Raw genomic sequence first — 20,767 nt, forward strand, 5'->3', positions numbered from 1 at the left:
CAGGGCTGCAGTGTCTGCGCACTAAATAACGACAACAAGGTGACCAAAAACAAAGGCCGAAAGCGTAGAAAAAGGTGAGGTCAAAAGCAACAGAAATCAATCGGTGAGCCCTGGATGTTCCAGAAAAATCTCGGTCAAATATCGTTATCGTCTGGGCCCCCTCTCGCAGCCTAACATTGGAGGGTGGTGTGCACAATGATGCATTGTGACTGGCCCCGTCTCGCTTGGCGGTTAGCCAATACGGCGTAATACGGTGTAATATTCTGTACGGCGTTGATTGTTCACTGCTTCGTAGCAGATACGTGCTATCGGCACTCTAGCGTCTAAATGCATATGCTTGCCCCGCTATAGAAATGCCTACGTTTCCGTTACAGCATTAAGACAGCTGCCAGTTTGCCTTCAGAAGCACGACGACAGTGTCGAACACGACGACGAGACCTGGCCACTGCGAACATTGACCACTCGAGCGTTGATTCCTTTGCGACGCCCTTTTACACATTTAATCACGACCATGGCGCGAATACAGCGCATCCTCGCGGCGCTCAGCCTCTTCTTCGCGTTGGTTTCTGCCGCTTGTACGTCTCCTCAGAAAACACAATGCATACACAGACAATGCACACGTTGACACGACGTGGTCGCTAACATGGACAGCTGCGCCCACGTTCTGCAAATGCACTTGCTTCACCAACAGCACCATCATCCCCCTCGGCCCACAGCACGCCCAGCCCGTCAACGGCAACCCGCCCCCGTCGTCGCGAGGCGTCCATGTCGATGGCGATGTCGATGGCGATGCCGTTGCGTCCCGTTACGGCCGCAGCCTCCACAACGTGGACGCCCGCGCCAGCTCCTCGTCGTGCACCCAGTGCAACCGCGCCTTCTGCCTCAACTACAACCTGCCCATCTGCAAGGGCGCCGAGGAAAAGGACGTCGTCACCATGTGCTTCCAGCGCGACAGCCGCAAGGACCAGATTATTGTCTGGTGTTTTTTGCTTGGCACGGCCGGTCTGCTCGGCTGGAAGGCCGTGCAGCACGCGCTGCACTTGACGGAGGGCGCGGATGCACGAGCGCCGTTGCTGGGCGGCGGTGGGCACAACGACCGTGACAACGGCCGTGGCAACATCGTCCAGAGGCTGCTGGCGACCATTGGCATCGGCGGCCGCCGCCGCGGGTCGGGCAGTCCGCTTTCGGCGCCCTCGGCAGCCGGTCCGCGTGGCCAGTATGCGCCGTTGGGCGGTAGCAGTGCGGACTAACTGGGAGATGGTGGGGCCGTTGAAGACTTTCGAGGCGTTGTCATTTCGAGTTTGCAGCGATTCTTTTAATAAAAACCTTGGTTACGATCACATCGTGCTGTGTGTGTTGGCGAATCATTTGTTCTTCTTTGTATGTTCCCGTAAACGACTCAAAATATAGACTCTCAGGTCCATGGTGGTTGTGGTTCTATCTCATTCTATCTTCTCCTTCCCAGATTATGGAGTCCCAACCCATGTGTGTGTTTTTGGTATACTAGCCTCCTTTTTGGTATTGTATCGTACTTCCCTTTCACACCCCAACGTATATTCGTGTGCTCGCATCTTACTCTTCCTCCAGAAGCGTCGTCTTTGGCGTCGCGGCGTCGGCGGCGCCCGTGTGGATCTCTCGCCGCGCGCGGACGGCCGCGGCCAGGTCCTGCAGGACAGTGACGGTCGACTCCCAGTCGATGCAGGCGTCCGTGATGCTGACACCCTTCTTCAGGGCGGCCGCACCCTCGGCCGGCACCTTCTGGTTGCCCTCGCCAATGTTGGACTCGATCATGACGCCGACAATGGCCTTCTCGCCCTCGCGCAGCTGCGCCGCCACCGTCGCGGCCACCTTGGGCTGGTTGCGGTGGTTCTTGTTGGAGTTGCCGTGCGAGCAGTCCACCATAATGGCCAGCTTCTGGCCCTTCTTCTCCAGCACCGCCTTGGCGTCCTGGATGTGCTCCTTGCTGTAGTTGGGGCCCTTGGTGCCGCCCCGCAGAATCACAAAGCCGTGCTCGTTGCCCGATGTGCGCGTAATCGCCGCCAGCCCTTGCTTCGTCACGCCCATAAAGTGGTGGCGCGCCGCCGCCGCGCCAATCGCGTCAATCGCGACGCCCAGGTTGCCGTCGGTGCCGTTCTTGAAGCCCACGGGGAACGACAAGCCCGAGGCCAGCTCGCGGTGCAGCTGGCTCTCCGTCGTGCGGGCGCCGATGGCGCCGACGGAGATGAAGTCGGCCAGGAACTGGGGCGAGATGGTGTCGAGCATCTCCGAGGCAATGGGCATGCCGCCGCTGGTCAGGTCGCAGAAGAGCTGGCGCGAGACGCGCAGGCCCTTGTTGATCTTGAAGGTCGAGTCAATGTCCGGGTCGTTGATCAGGCCCTTCCAGCCGACCGTCGTGCGCGGCTTCTCGAGGTACGCGCGCATGACAATGTGCAGGTCGTCCTGCAGCGTCTTGGCGAGTGCGAGCAGGCGGTCGCGGTACTCAATGGCCGTGGCCGGGTCGTGGATGGAGCAGGGGCCGACAATCACCAGCAGGCGGTCGCTGCGGCCCATGATAATGTTGACGGCATCCCTGCGGCCTTTGACAACGGTCTCGACGGCGGCCTCGGTGATGGGGATCTCGGAGATCAACAAGTCTGGGGGAATGAGGGGGTCCTGGCCGAGGACTGGGCGTGTTAGTGAACTCTGATTTTTTTTAAAAAAAAGTTTAAAAAAAAGAAAAGGAAACAAGGCACTGCACTTCTCTCACTCACCTCGCAAATTGTCGACGACGAGAGGGGAAGCGTCAACTCCAGGCATTTTGGAAGCAATGGCAATCGAATGGGGAATGTATCCGAAGCAGCTGTAGACGGAATGGGAGAAGTTGCGAGACGTAGAAGCAATTGGAGCTTTTCCTGGACACCAATTGAGTTGAAACGTAGACGGGGAATATGAAGACGACAATAACCGGCGCAACAACAGCGGACGAGGCAATGGTATTAAATGAGGCGAGGCCAGCTTGGAGTACAGTGGTACAGTGGTGCAGTGTAAAATATGAATCGGCGCATGTAAAGTGATTCCAACAAAAGAAAAGAAAAGGACCAACGAAAGAGGACGGGAAAAACGGGACAAGGGGCACCGACAGCGTGGTGTGAGTCAGACGTCAGGAGAGGCAAGCACCAGCAAGAGCAGCAACAAGGTAAGAAGGAACCACCAAAGAATATCTGCGAGGGAAGAAGGCACGGGGAATTGGGCAGAAAGAGGCGTGTCCTAACTAGGGCACAGGGGAATGACGGCGCTTGGAGAAAACGGCCACAGAGGCAAACAGGGCAAACGATGCTGAGGAATACACTGAAGAAAGAACGACCGAAGCTGTTATGGCTCGTATTCGGGAGGCGGCCTACGGTCAGAAGCAAGAGAAGGAGCGATTGACGGACAAGTTCGACATTGGCCGATGTGGCATTGGAAAGTTTGCTTGGCTTGGTGTTTTGGCAATTGCGACCCGGTCTAGCCAGAAAACATAAAATAAACACTTGCAAATTGTTCGTATACCGTGCTCCATCAGCTTGCACACAACTCTACGTGATACTAGGAATGCTGTGGCAGGCAATGGAGAGAGACAAAAGGCCCTTTGTGTTATGATTGTGACGCTCATTTTTTTTTCCCCCTCTGATCGGGCGCTTTCGCAAGAAAAAAAACCGCCCCTCGTTCTTTTTTTTTTTAGTCCCTCGTCTCTTCCGCGATTCTGCAGCGCGGGGTGACGACTGACGACACACCGCCTTTGGCTAGCATTTGGGTTCGGTTGTCAAGACGGACGAGCGAATGGCAATGGGAGGAAAACGCAGCAAGACCCAAGCCTGTGACCCACTGATGACAGCATTGGTAGACGCCGTGCTCCGGAGCACTACACAATGGCCAAAGCAAAAAGAACGAAAAAGAAATGCATGAAAGGCGTGCGGCGAGCAAGTCCAATCCGACCCGGGCACACAGCCTCGTGCGTCTCTCCTGCTGTGGTCCATTGGTTACTACACAACACTGCATCCTGCCATCCGTGGGCGGAAAAGATGCCGTGCGCCGTTCTCTCATTTATGACTTTCGTAAAAAAAATAATATCTGACAGTTCGGGCCGGCTGCCGAGTCAAAACAAATAGAGATGCAGGACCGTACGGGACATCCTCCTAATGATGTAAGCCGTAGCAGGAAGCACAACGTGGGACATGGTGTCAAAGGACGACTGCGAGACACAACGAGTCAGAGTTGCTCGGATTCTGTTGATTTTATTTTCTTAGTTAGACATGTTCAGCTGTTTCCACTTTTATCATGTTCAAAATCAGAATTAACCCAGAAAACACAAAAGTAAAAGTTGGAATACCGCCGACAGTGCATCGATCACACAAAAACGGTGATAGGAGAGCCTCACAGACCGAGAATCGGAGAGTCGCGTGTGGTTCAGGCAAAGTCCAAGGCCTTGACGATATTTTACAAGGAAAGCAAGCATGGCCCGGACAATATCTGAAATGTCAAATTGCGATAGAGACACTTGAGGTTGTGGTGCTACATGTATTGTATTTTATTATTTCCCGGCGTTTTCTCAGTACAAGCGCAGCGACTTAACACCGTTTTTGTAAATAAAATATACACACAAAGGTAATTGAAATATGAGATGCTTGCATTGTGTATCGTCTGAAAACGCCAACAAAATACGACACCCGTTGTTTTCTGTGATGGTTTCTATTTCCATGTATCTGCTGCGTAAACTCGATAGGCAAATCTGTCGGGTCAGCATCATCACGGAGATTAATTCCCTCCAAAGGAGACGATGCACATCAAACCAAAACGGCCAATGAACCACGTCTTCATCAGTAAACTTTGCTCTCCAGGCTGACGGATTTCTCCATCCACAGGACCCGCTCCGTCCGTTGTTCCCTCTGGACATCTCCAACTCTAGTCCACTTATATGGAACCAGCTGTTGTCGCAAATAAGTAATGCCAAGCCAAAACGACGCTCTTATATCGTTTACAAGTCCCATTTTGCGTGTTCTCACCGTCTCGTCTGCTACAGATAAAACAGGGAAACATCGTCTCGCTTGCCATGGACGCGCCGTTGCGACGATGTCCGCAAAGGCCTGCGCTACCCCCAGCTCATCTTGAAGCAGTCCTGAAACTTGTAGGCCCGCGACGCTGGCCAATGTCACGGTGTGCTTTTCCAAGAACGGCAGCCAAAACAGATGGACAAGACAAAGGAAAGTGGCCAACCCAGGGACGCGCATCGTCCCTATGGATCGGCATCCAGTTGACGGGTCCCACCACGTCCAAGAAAGGACGACGGCGAGCGACAGAAGACAGGAATATATGTCTCGCAGTGGATGTGACCGGCGCATGCTTGCCTATGGCTCAGCTCCAGCAACTCGCCACCGAACGTGACGATCATTGTGAGCACCGACATTCTTGTCCTCTTTCCTCTCTCCTCTCTTTTTGTTGTGGTGTATTCGCATCGTTTTTTTCGGTGAATAGGAGATCACCCGTAATAACACTATACCAGGAAAGACGCCAGTAACGGAGGCAAGGGGAAATCAACAAAAAACAGTTCGTACGAACTCCATCTCGGCAGAATACGAGTTCTGCCAGCCTTGGTGTGTGAAAGCACTTTGCTGAATCACCAAAAGGCGCCCCCACTATACAACATACACACTCTGACACTCTGGGCAACCCACCGTCCTTCATGCACACATCGTCCCTTCAAAAAACAGACCCAGAGATGAGGATCCGGTGGCCTGGCAGGCCTACGATGATCACCCAAGGACCCTTTGGGTAACGGAAGCGGCAGTGGCCAGCAGCCAGCAGCCAGCAGCCAGTAGCCAGGATCCTGGTATGCTCCATTCTGTAGTGTTTACGTTGCATGGCTTGGTATGGCGGGGACAGGGTGTGGCCTGGCCTCCCTTGCACACTCTATGCCGAATGCCCCGACCGTCTTGACTCCAATGTTGTTTGCGTACTGTGGATGTCCCTTGATGTCCAGTCCGTGAATGTCTCGCGATTGTCGCCGAGAAAGGTCATACGCGCTCCATATTCATATGTCTACGGTCATGACCCCGGTGTTTACTTGTCTCTTGTACTTTCACTCTTCCTCGCCAACTTCAAAATTCCCTTTTCTTTCTGCTCTTTGTCGACATCGCCACACCTCAACACTGCCTCGCTTCACTCCGTACTCATTCCAGGTTCTTTTATCCTCTTGTCTCACCTTGATTCTGGTTTTCTATCCATTTTTGCCTGTTTTTTAGGTTCTCCTTTGCTTCCCTTCTGGTCTTCATTATCTCGACGAGTCGTCTATTTTGTTTCTTGGTCACTCTATAGTGCCCGCCGTTTATTTCCTTTGTTTTCCTTATTTACCCCGAACTTCCCACCTCGTCCAACCAACTTCGTCTATAACACCCGTCTTCAATGCGCCCAGTTCGATGCCGGACAAAATAAACAGTGAATCATAAAGCACAATACGTCTAGTTCAGCACGTCCCTTACCATCCGGTTGGTCCTGCCTCTTTTCTGTGGCGTTGTCGGAACACCGTTATTCTACCATCCATTACACTATCACCGGCCTGTAGGAGGACTTGCTCCATCACTGTGGTTTTAGCTGGGTCGCACTTGCCTTCTAGTCCGGTCCAGCAGCCAACCTCGCCAGGCGCTTTTCTTCCAGCACTCTGCAGTCACCTCCTTCCTCCCCTGTCGATTTTACTGTGCCTTGCGTGTCGCAAGTTCGAGTCAACGGCAACACTCCTGGCTCGGCTGCAAGCCACATTCTCCGACACAAAAAAGGACAACAACCAGTCTCCTTTGCTCCTTCCCTCCTCATTTTCGTCGTTCGTGCATCTTGTCACCATTTCCATTCTCACCAAATTCCGACATCGCTTTCTCCTCTCTTCTTTCTTCCCTTTGTTGACTGTCGCCATTGCACGCTTCGTATCATCCCATTCAATAATACCAGTATCGATCACCGGTTGTCATTCTTAGCAATGCTAGTGCCACCAACCACGCCACACCCACTGCCGCCCAGCTAAACTCCCACTACAAAACATTTAATACTCCGCACGCCGATCTGCCCAGCTACGTTTTTAGCACATCTGGTTCCTCTTCGTCACCAAACCCCCGCCACAAAAGGACGCCAGAGGCCGAAAAGCCTACGCTTCGTTCGATCTCACTCGCCTTTCTTTGCTATCGGATTCGCCCTGCTTCACGGGTGCCCACCTTTTCGGCATCCCCTCCCTTTCCCCTTCTCTCGACTCGTCTTTCGCCACTCTCTTTTTCTCTTCGTTCCGCTTTCGCTCTCATTTTATCGACTCAACCAATACGACGAACCTCACGTCTTTTGTCATCTCCATCTCACAACCATCGGGAAGCTCTCTTGTTAAGCACACAAAGAGCTGCTGCCACCATGTTCTCCTCACAACCAGAGTCTTCGGACTTTGACTATCCTCGCGGTCCATTAAAACGGTTCCATGAGGACGAGGTGGCTACCGATGGCATGAATGGGTCGACCGTGGGCTTTACCGAGCACAGAAATGTAAGCCATCCCAACCTGCGTCCTTGCCATTCCCTCACTCCCACATTTGTGCTATCGAGATGCAGTGAAATGCTTCTCATTCTGCAAATTGTCGAAATAGCGATGACATGAATTGCCGATGCAGCTGCACTTGCATTGTTGGCATTGTTTACAACTGGACCTGGACGCACGGGATATACACTTGTCCGCATCCCCCGCAACCTGCGAACATGTGCAATTACTAAACCGTCATTTCTAGAAACGGCTGCAAACACTGCCGTTTAGGACGTCGCCGACCTCACCGCGAAAATGGGATCTTGCCGTAGGGGCCGATGCCGGCCAACAGCGCCCTGATCCCGCCATAACCCCACCGGGCTCCTTCTCGGAGAGCGCACCGCAGCATGCCGCACAACATGCAGCGGTTCAGCAGCAGCAGTCCATCTACGGCCAACAGAGCGGTGTCCCCGCTGTCGTCGAGAGCAGCGACATGGACATGGATATGGCCACCGACGACATGCTGAGCCCCCCTGCACACGTCAACCACGCGCAGCAGCAGCAGCAGCATCAGCACCTCGTGCCCGGTCCGTCGCAACCCGACCAGGACTCCGTCATTGCCAGCCGTATGCCGACGCCGATCCAGCCCAGCTTCGCCGTCCAAGTTCGCGGCAACAACTGGGGCGGTGCGGCCGGCAACGTTATGCACAACAGCATGGTCGCCCCCACTCCGACCGACCCCGTCGCGGCTGAGGACCGCTCCGTGCCTCGCTCTCTGGAGCATCCTGCTGTCCTGGGCGAGTGGTCCATGGTCCAGAACCGGTCGCTGCCTTCGCCGATCAGCGAGAGCGGTGGCGAGGAAGCAGCTGGCAGCCCCGATATGGTTCTCGACAGCATGGCCCTGCAAGGAGGACTCGGACAATCGCCCGGCCACGAGAACATCGAGGGTTGCGGTGAGCATGACGACGATCTCCTTGGAACACCGACCCGATCGTCCGCCATGCATTCGCATACGCCGATGGCGGCGTCGTCCCCGATCCGCGGAAGCGGCAGCACCCTCGACAGCGATCCCGCCGCTACACCGTCTCCCCGGAAGGGCCACACGCGCAGTCGCCACACGATTGTTGCCTGGACCCAGCAGCCTGGAATGAAGAAGTCGTTCAGCATAGGCTACCGGGCCGACTGTGAGAAGTGCCGCAATAGAGTTCCCGGCCATTTCAACCATATTATCGTTTCTTAGAGAGGCAGAACCGTGCTTGTCGGACCTCCTGAGGGCAGTGCCGACACAACCAGTCGGTCAAGGAGGGAAGCGAATCGAAGCGACCGGACCGAGGCCGTGCTCTCTGATGCTGCGCAACGCCGTGCTCGCATCCAGGCGAAACGGTTACGCATTCGAAAGCTGCTCGATGAATTTAAACCGGCCGGGGCCGATACGTTGCAGGAACCTTTACCTGCTGCCGACCGAGAAGACGAAGAGAATGTTCGAAACATTAGCGCTGGCGACCGGCCTCTCCAGACTGGCAAGATCTACATCTTGGGCAGTGACGACAAAGCCATTTCTCTCACAGGCTGCCGTCCTTGCCAGACTGTGCCTGCGTCGACAGGCCTGCTATCGAGCGTTATCATTCCAGCTTCCAATGCGCCGAGTTTTAACCAGTAGCTCTCACAGCGGCTGCGATTGATACGACTCTTCGCTGAGCTTACTTTCCGTTCTTTCCACGCCGACACTGGCCTCTTTCCCTGACTTCTCTAAGCGGGTTTTGCGACAAGCAGTAATTGCCGACCAATATCACTCAAGCCCTCGATTTCATCTTCTTACCAGTTCCTTGTTCCATTTTCCTACGGCGTTCTTTCGGTTTCCGTTACAGCGTGTCTATATTTTTCTTTCATTGCTTTTCACCACAGCATGGCGACTTTCAAGGTTTTTTTTTTTTTTTCATTGCTTTTTTTAGGCAGCCCGGGCTCCACGGACTTGTCACACATTCATTCTCGACTTACATCAACAGCAGATCGCCCCTGCTCAGAACAACAACGGGGGATACACTGCGACGCCTCTACCACGGTGCACTATGTTTATTGGCATTCACTCCTTTTTTAATACCGACTAATACCCCCTTCCATTCCTTACCTGTATTACTTTATTAGTACACTATAATGAGAACACGACCAGACAGCAGAACTACAATGCAAATCCAGACCAGCGGAAAGACCTTCTTCGTTGGATTTTGAAACGAACATTGGCAACGCTAAACTTATGTTTTCCTGCTGCTTCATGATTTTGACAAGTGAATTTTGGACTATATCAAGCAGAAGTCTCTGCTGTCCCAGAGACACCATGAAATGCAAAGAAGATAGACGACATGAATGTGAGAGATGTAATGTAAAAATAGAATGCAACAAGAAGCCACCGGTTCTCTTGTAGGATTTGATAATATACAGCCAATGGACAAGTCACCATTAGCAACCTGCCCATCGATTTTTTCACCCACGGCCCCAGGTCCCCTCGCCGGCACCATTCTACCACACCTGCCACCAGCTCTTCTTGGCAGCGGGAGTGGCAGCCGGGTTACCCGGGATCGCCGTGCCGTGGCTCTTGTCGTCCAGTCCCAGTCGGTCCAGCGGGCCACCGTCCCGCTGGTTGGCGCGCTCACTGTCCAGTGCCTGCCGTGCCCGGTCGGTAATCGCCTGGTACGCGGCGGCGGCCGCCTTTTGCTTCTCCTCCAGCGCCCGGCCCGTGTCCCTCTCTTTCGGCGGCGCGCCGGCGGCCTTGCTCGCATCGTCCTCTTCCTTGGCACGCGGCGTCGACGAGAACCACGAGCGGATGCCACCGCCCCAGGACGACGCATCTGTCGACGTCGTGGCCGCCGCCTCCTGTTCCGGTGCGGCCACCGGTGCGGCCACCGGCGCAGGCGCACCGAGCAGGCTCGGCACCTTGAAAATGGGCGCTTCGCCACGGCTGGCATCGGCAGCAGCAGCAGCACCGCCGTCCGCGCTGCTCCGCACCGCCTGTTCGTGCTCGTGCGCTGCCTCGACCATGGCGGCCTGTGCTGGCGTGGCGTCGCCGCGCATAAACGCGAGGCGGGCGGCCGCCAGACTGTCGGCGTCCATCTGCTGCTGGGCGGCCTGGAACTCCTTCTTGCGGCGGCTGTTGAATCGCAGCATGTCGACGGTCGTGTACGCCGTCAACAAGCCGGCGATGGCTGGGAACGAGGTTCGTTAGACGACATGGAGAAAAAAAGAAAGAAAGAAAGAAAAACAATAAAGACTGGTCTGACCTACCGGTAAAGCCAATCAGGCCGACAATGGTAAAGCGGTGGGCGTTGTCAAAGACACGGCGCGTGCCGCCAATGACGCGGTCGAGCTGCGAAACTTTTGCATTCTTGGCCGCCTGGTGTGCGGCGCGGAGACGGGCGACTTTCTGCTCGGGGGTCTCGCCAGCAACAGGCGCCGCGGCACCACCGGCAGGGGACGGGCCCCGCGGGCCCCGCGGGCCACCCGGCGCCGGTGTGGCGCCTCGCCGTGCAGCTTTGGATTGTGCTGCCGCGGGTGGCCGGCTGCTGGCGGGGCTCTGGAAGCGGGAGGTGTTGGAAGAGGAGGTCGAGGAGGAAGAGGAAGCGAAGGCGGCTTGTGAGGACGTGGCGCGGCGGACCGACGCGGCGGCAGCAGCGCTCCAGGCGTGGGGTGTCGTCGAGGTGAAGCGCGTGGCGTCCGAGACGCTGCGTGGTGGTGTCGGGATGGCCATGTCGGCTGTGTGTGGCTGCTCGGTTCTCGATGTTTCGCTTCGCTGCTCGCTTCTTTCGTGTTAGGTTGACTCCCACTCTCGCCAATTGCCCGAGCCCGTAGTCGATCGAGCAATTGCAATTGAACGCTGTGCTGTTTGTGCGGGACGGGTTGGAAGGGGGTTTGAGGTCAAGCTATTGTTTCGCGGTCGAGCATCAGGAGATCTTTTTGGCGACCACATTCTCGTTTGGAGCAACTTTTTTCGCCTGGGCAAAAAGAATCCCCCGCGCTTGATCAGAGCAGCTGCCAGCCGCAGCACACCTAAGCGCACCAGTTTTTTTCTCGTTTTGGTAGGCGGGGCCCATTGGCGGGACGGAGAAGCATTCGAAGAGCGCTGTGGCAACTGTGCAGTATGATTGGCCAGCACTTACAGCTTGTGGACCCACCTGCCAGCTGGCGACAAACGTAGCGTTAGCTAGACGTCAAGGAGGCGCATCAAAGAAAGTAAACAATATCTAATACGTGAGGAAAAGTAAGCTGCAAATAAGAAGTGCGTCCATTCTCTCTGGGAGCGGAGGAGCGAGGTACAGCCGATACACGTACAGCAGCGGGTATTCGCTGGTCCTCGCCGACGCATTGGTGCGAGGAGAACAATGAGACAGACGGTAGACAATAATGCAAATGCGAATATTTGTAATGAGAGACATGAAGAGAAAACATACATGAGTTATTGGCGTTTCGGGCACGGGCCGCTCTGGCTAGCACTATTCGTCATCTGCGCTCATCCCCCGCTCATGTAAATAGGTGGTACATGGGACCTTGTACGCTTTATCATTCCATCAGCAGGTGAACAATATCCTATCCTACCGTTTCCCGGCCCGTTCAACTTCTTGACAATTGCGAAAGAAAAACAGGCACCAAAAGTGATGATACGACGAACCCAGACACCGTTGAGTCTTGTGTATGACGAAAAAGAAGCCCACGTTCCATCTTCCTTTGCAACGTCTGCTTTGCTAACTCGACGACGCATAGGGCTCATTTGTCGGCGCTGGCAGCACAGGCCGTGTCGAACTGGTGCACGGCGGAAAACCAGTCCGAAAAGTCGTAACCCCGGCTCTAAAGGGTCACAGTGTATATTTGGTCGATGAGATGCGCCGCGATATCGAAATCGACAAGCATCTGCCCAGGGATAGCCGCCGAACTCTGCATATGCCGAACTCGATTGGCCATGGAGATCTCGCCTACATTGAAACGTCAAGCGCCATCATGCTCCGTCCTCAAGTCTGCGGGCAGGGCACGGTAAATACAGACGGTCCCACGGGCAACGCTATCGTGCCACACCGTCTTCCGGTACCTAACGAACACCTGGTTTGATTCACTGCAGACTGATGAAAAGCAAAACGTATGTGGCAAGTAATGTAAATGTGATTTGTAAGTATAAATTATAAACGTGAAGAGAAAAACAGAAAAGGGGTATGTCATGAAATAAACCTAGCAAAAATAAACAAAATGGCTAGGTTTTGGGCATCAAAATGTGAAAATCCGATAAAGAAACGTATAAAGGCCACAAAAAAACACCAATAGACGCTAGAAAACACAATAGTCTCGTACATAGCACGAGCTCCTTTTCTTTGTCCGCCCATATCAAACCCAGTATATGATATGCAAGGTGACAATGTAATCAAAACCGTAGATGGAATGTAGACCACCAACTTGTTGTATTGTTCGAACCGGCATTTACAGGCGTCGGCGGCGGCCTCGACTGGGACCCTCCGCGCGCTGAGCCAGGACATCGCGTAGAAGCGGATCGTCTTTGCTCTTTTCTTTGTGGTGAACACGGACGTGCCTATAAATGACTGGGTTAGAACAAAGCTTGAAATACAGGGGAGGGGTACATTGCATGTCGTACCTTTGCAAGTTGTCTGGACGCGGGTACTTGTGCTCCCGGTCCGGACAAAACGGGCACACATAGCCCGGCGACTGGTGCACAAGACCATGACGGATCATCTCATTTTTGCGTTTGAAGCCCTTGCCGGTTTCGCTTCGCGGGCAGCCAGGGACAGGACAGTAGTGCGGCCGTGCAGAGGAGTGCACATTGGCGTGTGAGTTTAAGAGGTATTGCGTCGGGAAAGGCGCGGCGGTGCAGCCCGGCACTTCACACTTGTACGGGCCCTGGGCTGTCGTATGCGACGGCTGTGGTGGTCGTTGTAGCGGCGGTTGCTGAGGGTGAGCGAGCGGCGGCGGCATATGCTGGCCATTGGGCGAGTGCGGCTGCATGTGACTGGTGAGAGACTCGATCGATGGTTGCTGGCGCGGCGTACTGTCGTGTCTGACCGGAGGGAGAACCATGCTACCGGGCCCCGGTAGCGGAGACGTCACCATCGGGTTCAATAGGTGTCCAGGGGAGGCGGCTGGCCGGCCAGTCGACCCAGGTGTGCTGTAATGTGGTTCTGAAGTGGGTGTGTCTGCGCCGTACTCGGCCGTACCACGGTGGCCGCCGCTATGATTGCTCAAGTGTGCAGTCTGCGGAGCGTAGTAGGACTGACTACTGCCAGGCTGGCCTCCAAAATTCCCGGAACTGCTGTTTGGCGACGCATGGTCACTGTTCCGACGATAAATTTCGTCTGGAGATGCGGGCGACGAGTGGTGTGAATGTGACATGGAAGGGAGCCGTGTGTACCCAGTCGGAGGCGGAATGAATTGTGGCGGTCGTCGGGTTTCTGGGCCTGTCGGGCTAGACTCCGTAAGGGGGCCCGCGAGGTGCTCACGGATCGGCGGGAGCAGGGTTTGCTGTGACTGTCCAGCACTGCCACTGCTGCTGTGGTTGCTGGGAGCATGGCCCGCCGGGGTATTTGCAGACATAGGAGACGCGGCGCTATGTATATCGTTTCGTGGCGAGCCGTACGGTTGCATCGGCGGTAGCGACGGCAGGGAACTACCAGTGGATTGTCGGTAGACGTGGACGTCAGCTTGGTTTAGCGGCGAGAATGCCGTGATCTGCGCCGGGGATGCAGCGACACCGGTACCATTTGGTGAGAAAGGGGAGTGGTAGTCGTTGGGCGAGTGTGTAGATGAGGGTGTGGCGAGTGACGAGGCTCCAGTGCTGCCAACCACAGAGCGGTCGTCTCTCAAAAGAAGAGGTGGAAATGTCGTCGAGGAAGCGGACATTGCCCCGGGCGTTACGGCGGATGCCGGAGTAAGTAATTGGGACTGGTCGGATTGCTGGTCCTGGTGTGACGCGGTGCTGCCGGGGCGAGGCGAATATGCGGGAACGGCGTTTTGCGACGAGGAAGAGTACTGGCGGCGCATTTGTTCTGGACTGAGGCCACCGCCGCTCCTGCTACCTGCGGCGTCCATAGGCCCAGCCGGGCGGCCGCCATGCTGTTGTTGCGGGGACAATACGATGCTTTCCAAGCGAAGGCCACCGGGTGCGATAGATATGGGCTTGAGAGCGCCACTGTGGTCTCTCTTGGCTCCTGGTGAGCGCGGAGGCGGCGGGGGAGCCAGGCTCGTATCAGGCCTGTTACTGATGGAGGTTGTCTGCGGTATTGTGACATCGGATGGCTGTACACTCTGGCCTGGATTCGCGATGGCTCCCGCCGCAGCCATTGCTATCGCAGCTAGGTTTGCGCCCGCTAAAGGGACTGTACTGGCGGCTCCGGATCTCGCATGTCGTTGTTTTCTGTCATGTTCAGGACTCCGTTCCGGCTTTTCTTGCTGCTGCCGGCCGTGCTGATGTGATTGCTGCGGCGGCCTCTGTGGCGGAGGGCTAGGTTCGTCCAGAGACATGGCGTCATCTCCGTTGTCTAATGTCAGAAGGCTGGTAGGTGATTGCTGTCGTTGTTTGCCTCTTGGAGACCTTTCACGCCCTTCACGGTGTACTGATCGCTGCTGCTGCTGTTCTGGCCTTGACGGCCTGGCGTCTGTTGAGTATCGTCGCGTTGTCTCTCCAATAAACAGACGTCTGTGGTTCTGGTCGGATATCTCCTTGTGGCTCCTCCGGTGATCGTCCTCGTCCGTGCTATCCTCGTCGTCGTCCTTATCGCTGTCCGAGTCGTTGTTTAGGAATTCCGAGGTCGACTCGCGGGTCCGGCCAATATCCTCGTCCTCGTCGTCGTCTTCGTCCTCCTCAGACTCGTCAGAGGGGACACATTGGCTGGCAAAATGAGCAATATCAGGGTTCCGCCCGCCTGCCATGTACTGCAGAAGCACAGTCTGTCCGAGTGACGGTTTGGCCTTGCGACGACGATTAGAAGAGGAACGGCGACGGGAGGTGGAGGGAGAGGAGTGCAGGGAGGAACGACTAACTTCAGTCACTTTGGGCGGGGGGCTAGGAGTTATGCGCAGCTTCAGCGTCTTTTGCTGTAGGGGCGGGCTCTCCCGCGGGTCGATGCCATCGGAATCGTAGACATCTGCTGAGTTGAGGGAGGCAAGGGTGGCGCTGGTGGAGTGTACCGTATTCATATCTTCCGGCCGTGCTCGTCCCCGTTGGGTAAAGGGGACGGCTCGATATTATAAAGAAGACGGGGAAAAGAAGGTGAATGTGAGAGGGAGGGGGGGAGAAGAAGTAGATGACCCAAGACAAGGGCAGGGGGGGAATAGAGGATCAGGATGTTCGGAGGACTCTTGACGACAGTCAGAGAAGTTCCAGGAGGTGGGCCTCGGTGGCATCAGCTCGCCATGGGGTGGAGTGCACGAAGGCACAGGATGAACAGACAATAAAAGCTGTGCAAGGTAAACAACCAGGCCAAGTAAGACAGACGATGTTAGACAAAGGTTGTAGACGTAGAGTTGTTTGTGGGTAAGACCAAGGGGGACTAGTACGAGAATGGACGGCAAAGAACCGACGAGGGGGCCAAGCGGCTGAAGAGTTGAAGGGGAAAAAACGAGACGAGACGGGGAAAGGTAGGTTGGGTATGCCACGGCGGAGCTGGAGGAAAGAGAGGAGACAGGATGACAAGGCGAGGCCTCAGGACAGGACGGGAGTTGACAAGGCGAGACAGCGGCCCATGAGATTCGAGATGCTACAGCTAGATCGAAGTACTGCAGCTGTCTCAGAGATTGGAGGTTGGTGTGCCGTCCGGCTATTTCCCTTTTGTTAACTGCAATCAGCGTCGAGTGTTGCCGCTATATTGGACACAGGCACACACATGTGCACTTGAGCTCGCACAACGAGGGGGTGGTGGTGCGCACAGAAGCCCAACGAGAGTAAACAAGGCACACACTCTTGCATGCAGTGCAATGGCTGCAATCCAGAAAGCACGTACTCCGTGCCAACGGAGCAGCGGGGAGGAACTGCAGAAGTGCGCAACGTTTGCGCGCCAATTTGCTTAGTGTGGAAGGCGAATAAATGATCGAGGCGGGTAAGCAAAGTCGAGGCGTGGAGAGGCAGGAGGCTGTGAGACACAAGGTAATAGGAGACCAAGAAAGAGATTGGGTTGGTTGGTCGTGGGATTTGGGGATTGTCTGTGTCCCTGTTTTCCCCTTCTCGGTCTGGGCTTCTAGAGCTGTCGGTGTTGAGGACAGTGGGCCAGGAGCTTGAATGGCTCCCCCAGTCTTCGTCTTTTGCTTTCACGCTTTCTTTCTTTCTTTTCTGTTTTGTTTATGTGCCTCTTCTTTGCTTAACTTTATGGACCCTGAGGTGGGAGCTGTCGTCCTCGCCGCGTGGCAAGGCCAGGAACTAGGTTAGGCCACTACCACACTCTCGGTCCGTTGTCTTTGGCGTTTGGGCCAGGCTCTTTCAGTTTTGGTTGGCTTTGTGTCCTTTCCTTGTCAGTCGATTTCAAAGAAAAAAAGCGGGCTTGCGTAACACGGCCGCGGTTGTTGTTGCTGGAGTGTCTGGCGGGAATATAGCACTGGGAAATAAAATAAAAAAATAAGAGAGAGAGCTGCAGACTTGGTGTGGCGTTTGTGCTCGATATTCCTATGCTTGGTCCGAGGTCGGATTGTTTTATTGTGGCCCTTGGATGATGTTGTGCGGCACCATCAAGTGCAGCCGGCGCGTTGTGATTTGTTTCTTGTTTAGGCTGCAGACCGTCTGCTGGTATCCGGGAGTAGGCCAGAGAGAGAGCGAGCGAGCGCGTGTGTTTCGTTTCGTTTCGTTTCGTTTCTTGCCTTACGGTCCTGCCACACTGAACACAGGGTCTTGACTTTGACTATTTTTGGCGGCGGCGGAAGGCGGCTAATACATTCGTAGGACTCGGGCGGTGCGGCGATGTGGACATTGGGGGTTGAGGCTGATGACGCCAAGGGCGAGACGGAGTGACAACAGGGACCAGAAAGCCGTTTGGCTCGGGGACTGGTGCTCTGCCCCTTGTTGACGCGTCTCCTTTGGAGGTCACGGCGGTGGCAGATGATGTGGATGTGGCGGACGTGGTGGGACTGTGGATGTTGGTGAAAGGAGACATAAAAGTGCACAACTGGATGTACGTCGCCGGTGGGCTTAGCTAACGAGGATGCGTGTCCGCGTGAGAATGAGGGAGTGGGATAAGAAGGCAGCAAATCAACGAGGGGACACGGAGAGGCGAAAGAGAGGAAAAGGTGGGAATGATGCTTCACCGGGGGAAAGGGGCCACCTTGTGATCAAGTTCTGGTGGCGGAAGGTGCCACCAATCGCTGTTGCCTTCGGCCTTCGTAATGGATTTTAAGAAAGGAAGGAAGGAACGAGCTGGAGATACATAGTTTCTACGAGGCAAGAACGAAAGGCAGTAAAAGGAGGTGACAATCTCAGAGTACCAAAAAAAGTATCGAAAGGTGGTATCCAACCCAGAAAAGAAGCAAAAGAAAAAGAAGAAAAAATTGATACGCAATGGCAGAGATTAGGGAGAGATCAGCAACTGGTGTGCTGTGTCTGGCCCTCTTCAGTCTCCATTGCTGGCCGTTGAAGATGATGTTATGGCCGAAAAGGCGGGCTGCGACCACGTCCTGGCGGCTGATGCCCTTGCGTTCTGGCCCGATTCCCTGTCAAGCCCTGCGCTACCGGGAATGTGCAGGGGGTTGTGGCATGGCATCAGGGGGGTGTGTTACATGCTGAGAAGTGAGTGGAGTGAGGTGCGCAGAAGCCAACCGACAGCAACAACCAGGAAAACAGGGCAAGACAAGAACCAGAGGAACCACTGCAACCATAGAGGAGCAGGGTAACAGTACGAAACCAAACTTGTGGAGAGACTTGTTTTTAAACATCAAGGGGATGAAAATGCAAGATGCTTAGAAGATTGCTGAGGGATCACAGCCGTCTCAATCTTACTTCTGTCCCCCTTTCTTACTAAAGGCCCCATTTTGGGTGCCGCATTGCTTGGACTCTGTGCCTCATCTGTTGGGATGGTCAGAAATTATATCTCACTGCGGGAGGGGAAGGTTAAAAATGAGACGCAGTCATCTCTGTACCGTTTCGCAGGACAGGTAGCGAGCGTTTTGGGGGCGTCGTTGTCTAGGCAGAGACGGTAAGCTCCTGGGTCAAAAGAAATTGAGAATCTATGCCAAACAACTTGATGCACGATGTAGCTCTTTGGTTGAGTCCCAAATATTTGTTAGTGCAAGGAAGAGCAGAACTCCAGGGCGGGGTTGGGCCCATGATTGGTCTGAGCAAAGCATTTCAAAGGTGCAGACAGACAAGGAATGCATGGCGGGCCCATGTGGATATATCGAAGGCAATCCAAGGTGTATTTTAGACGGAATGGGAAAGGAGAAAACGGTCTTGAAGTAACCGTCAGAATATTCTGGACGCAAAGAATAACTGATTCGATTGTAAAGAGGGGAAAGGCCGAGGGGGAAGGAAGCGGAGTGTCCAACAGCCCGTCTGGGCTGCGTAAGACCGACAGTTGAAGGAAAGTTAAACCGTTGGCAAAAAGGAATAAAGTAGCATATGCGAGACCAGAGACTTGTCCTTACACTGCAGCTTGGGTGGACTGCAGTGCAAGCCTTGTCAACATCATCATCCGTACCAATTAATTGTCACCATTGGCAGAGGTAGGAGTCTTGCAGGAAAACTAACCCCTGTCGAGGAGGCTATGAAAAAAGGTCTCATTCCCATAATAGCGAGACGCGAAGCCGCAACCTCTGTGTGGGTAATACGACGAATCCGCATTCCGTACATCGTACAGAAACCAAAATAAAACTCAAAAAGGCTACAAAGTACGAGAGGAACGAGGCCAGAGCGGGTAATGAGATAAAGATAAGTAGACTCTGCAAAAGACAAAAAACTGTCCTGTGCCGTAAGATGCGAAGCGCGTTAAGCCCGCATAAGCCAGGAAAAGTTTGGGACCAAAGGATTCACGACGAAGGATGAACTGAGTGCAATTTGCATCGATGCAGGATCGGTGAGGGACTGTAGAACCGTTAACTTGCGGCCGATGTGGTGACCAGCGCCTCGTTTCCCCCCTCAATATGTCCAGAAGTGAGTACAAGAGAGACTTTCAAATAAGGATTTCGCCACCCGCACATATATGCACAAAATAGAGCCCCAAAGAGCCTTTCAAAGAGCCTCCTTTCCGAAGCCTCCATGTAAAAGCCTCACCCATGTCCAACAGGACGTCTCGTAGTACGCCCCAACATCTCCCAACCCGTGCAGCTGCTCTTGTTGTGGCAGGAAAGTGCATTTCACAACTGTCGTGGACGAATTACAGTTGCAGGATGAAAATCATGCCCACGTACAGAGGAAACAAATACAAATACTTTTGAGGTAGCATAAATAAAAGTGGGTATGTGCTATCCTCCTGTTGTTGCCCGCCATTTCCTATCATTTTTCTTTTTGCGAGGTTCGAATCCCACCAAAGGAAGCGAGCGTTTTGAGGGGCACAGCCAAAATCCCGGCACCTGGCCAGGGGCCTCGTTGGCTTCGCGCACTTCACTACCCTGCGGGGAGGAGTCGAGTTTTGATTCCGGAAAGGAGTAGTAAAGTCCACGAACATGTCCTCGTTGGCTATGGACCCCATAAACACAAAGGAGAGAAGGAAAGCTTACCTCCTGCACTGCTGCGCTGTTCTGCATGAGATACTGCGTCTTAACGAAGCGTCAAGGGTGGCCTGGTTTCAGCGAAAATATAAATAAAGTAAGAAAGAGGGGACAATGTGATCAATTGCTGAGGGTTACCAGTGAGTCTTATGGTGAGATACATTGCTCCCCAATATTCTCGCTACGTCGCTCTTTCCACTTTGCACTTTTTTGGTATCATTTCAAATATGGCGTATTGTTCGTGATGCGTATAAGTCGGACGCATGTAAATCGTGAGGCACTCATTTAACGGGACCAGACAGATACGCGCCAATGATCAAATCAAAAAACAAAAAGAAAAGGCTAAAAAGTAAAGTTGCTCGAGCTTGACGTATTGACTTTACACGCGAACGCGTATTTCGTATTGCACGTTCCGTGAAGTGGATAACAGGATGAAATGCAATGAAAAAAACCCCAGGGCAGAGCGAAAGGCAGACAAGAGACAGCCGAAGACAAGCAAGAAAGAGACAAGCAAAAAGAGGCTCTTCGCAAGGTCCACACAAACAAAAAAAGGCTCGGGAAGCAGCAGGGGGGTGGGGCAGCCGCGATT

At 54.2% G+C, this 20,767-nt stretch overlaps 6 protein-coding genes across 6 annotated transcripts; 3 read left to right on the forward strand and 3 right to left on the reverse strand.

Annotated features, from left to right (window-relative positions):
* Positions 1-511: 511 nt before the first annotated feature.
* On the forward strand, positions 512-1,250 carry SPSK_07930 (uncharacterized protein; the record flags this gene model as incomplete). The annotated part of the gene is made up of 2 exons (XM_016734583.1): positions 512-575; positions 610-1,250. 2 exons carry the CDS (start codon positions 512-514, stop codon positions 1,248-1,250), a joined length of 705 nt encoding a protein of 234 aa, XP_016590423.1.
* A 322-nt stretch (positions 1,251-1,572) lies between these two features.
* On the reverse strand, positions 1,573-2,796 carry SPSK_07623 (3-deoxy-7-phosphoheptulonate synthase; the record flags this gene model as incomplete). Its single annotated transcript, XM_016734282.1, has 2 exons — positions 1,573-2,663; positions 2,751-2,796. 2 exons carry the CDS (start codon positions 2,794-2,796, stop codon positions 1,573-1,575), a joined length of 1,137 nt encoding a protein of 378 aa, XP_016590424.1.
* A 4,608-nt stretch (positions 2,797-7,404) lies between these two features.
* SPSK_10776 (uncharacterized protein) lies at positions 7,405-8,746 on the forward strand (the record flags this gene model as incomplete). The annotated part of the gene is made up of 2 exons (XM_016737056.1): positions 7,405-7,533; positions 7,772-8,746. The coding sequence occupies 2 exons, from the start codon at positions 7,405-7,407 to the stop codon at positions 8,744-8,746; spliced, it is 1,104 nt and encodes a 367-aa protein (XP_016590425.1).
* Positions 8,747-10,023: 1,277 nt separating this feature from the next.
* On the reverse strand, positions 10,024-11,248 carry SPSK_07621 (uncharacterized protein; the record flags this gene model as incomplete). Its single annotated transcript, XM_016734280.1, has 2 exons — positions 10,024-10,706; positions 10,786-11,248. The coding sequence occupies 2 exons, from the start codon at positions 11,246-11,248 to the stop codon at positions 10,024-10,026; spliced, it is 1,146 nt and encodes a 381-aa protein (XP_016590426.1).
* A 904-nt stretch (positions 11,249-12,152) lies between these two features.
* SPSK_08082 (uncharacterized protein) lies at positions 12,153-12,600 on the forward strand (the record flags this gene model as incomplete). Its single annotated transcript, XM_016734727.1, has 2 exons — positions 12,153-12,209; positions 12,259-12,600. 2 exons carry the CDS (start codon positions 12,153-12,155, stop codon positions 12,598-12,600), a joined length of 399 nt encoding a protein of 132 aa, XP_016590427.1.
* A 363-nt stretch (positions 12,601-12,963) lies between these two features.
* On the reverse strand, positions 12,964-15,690 carry SPSK_07026 (uncharacterized protein; the record flags this gene model as incomplete). The annotated part of the gene is made up of 2 exons (XM_016733696.1): positions 12,964-13,072; positions 13,136-15,690. The coding sequence occupies 2 exons, from the start codon at positions 15,688-15,690 to the stop codon at positions 12,964-12,966; spliced, it is 2,664 nt and encodes an 887-aa protein (XP_016590428.1).
* Between the last annotated feature and the right edge of the window lie 5,077 nt (positions 15,691-20,767).

Source organism: Sporothrix schenckii (genome assembly GCF_000961545.1).
Source record: "Sporothrix schenckii 1099-18 chromosome Unknown Cont41, whole genome shotgun sequence".
Lineage (NCBI taxonomy): Eukaryota > Fungi > Ascomycota > Sordariomycetes > Ophiostomatales > Ophiostomataceae > Sporothrix > Sporothrix schenckii.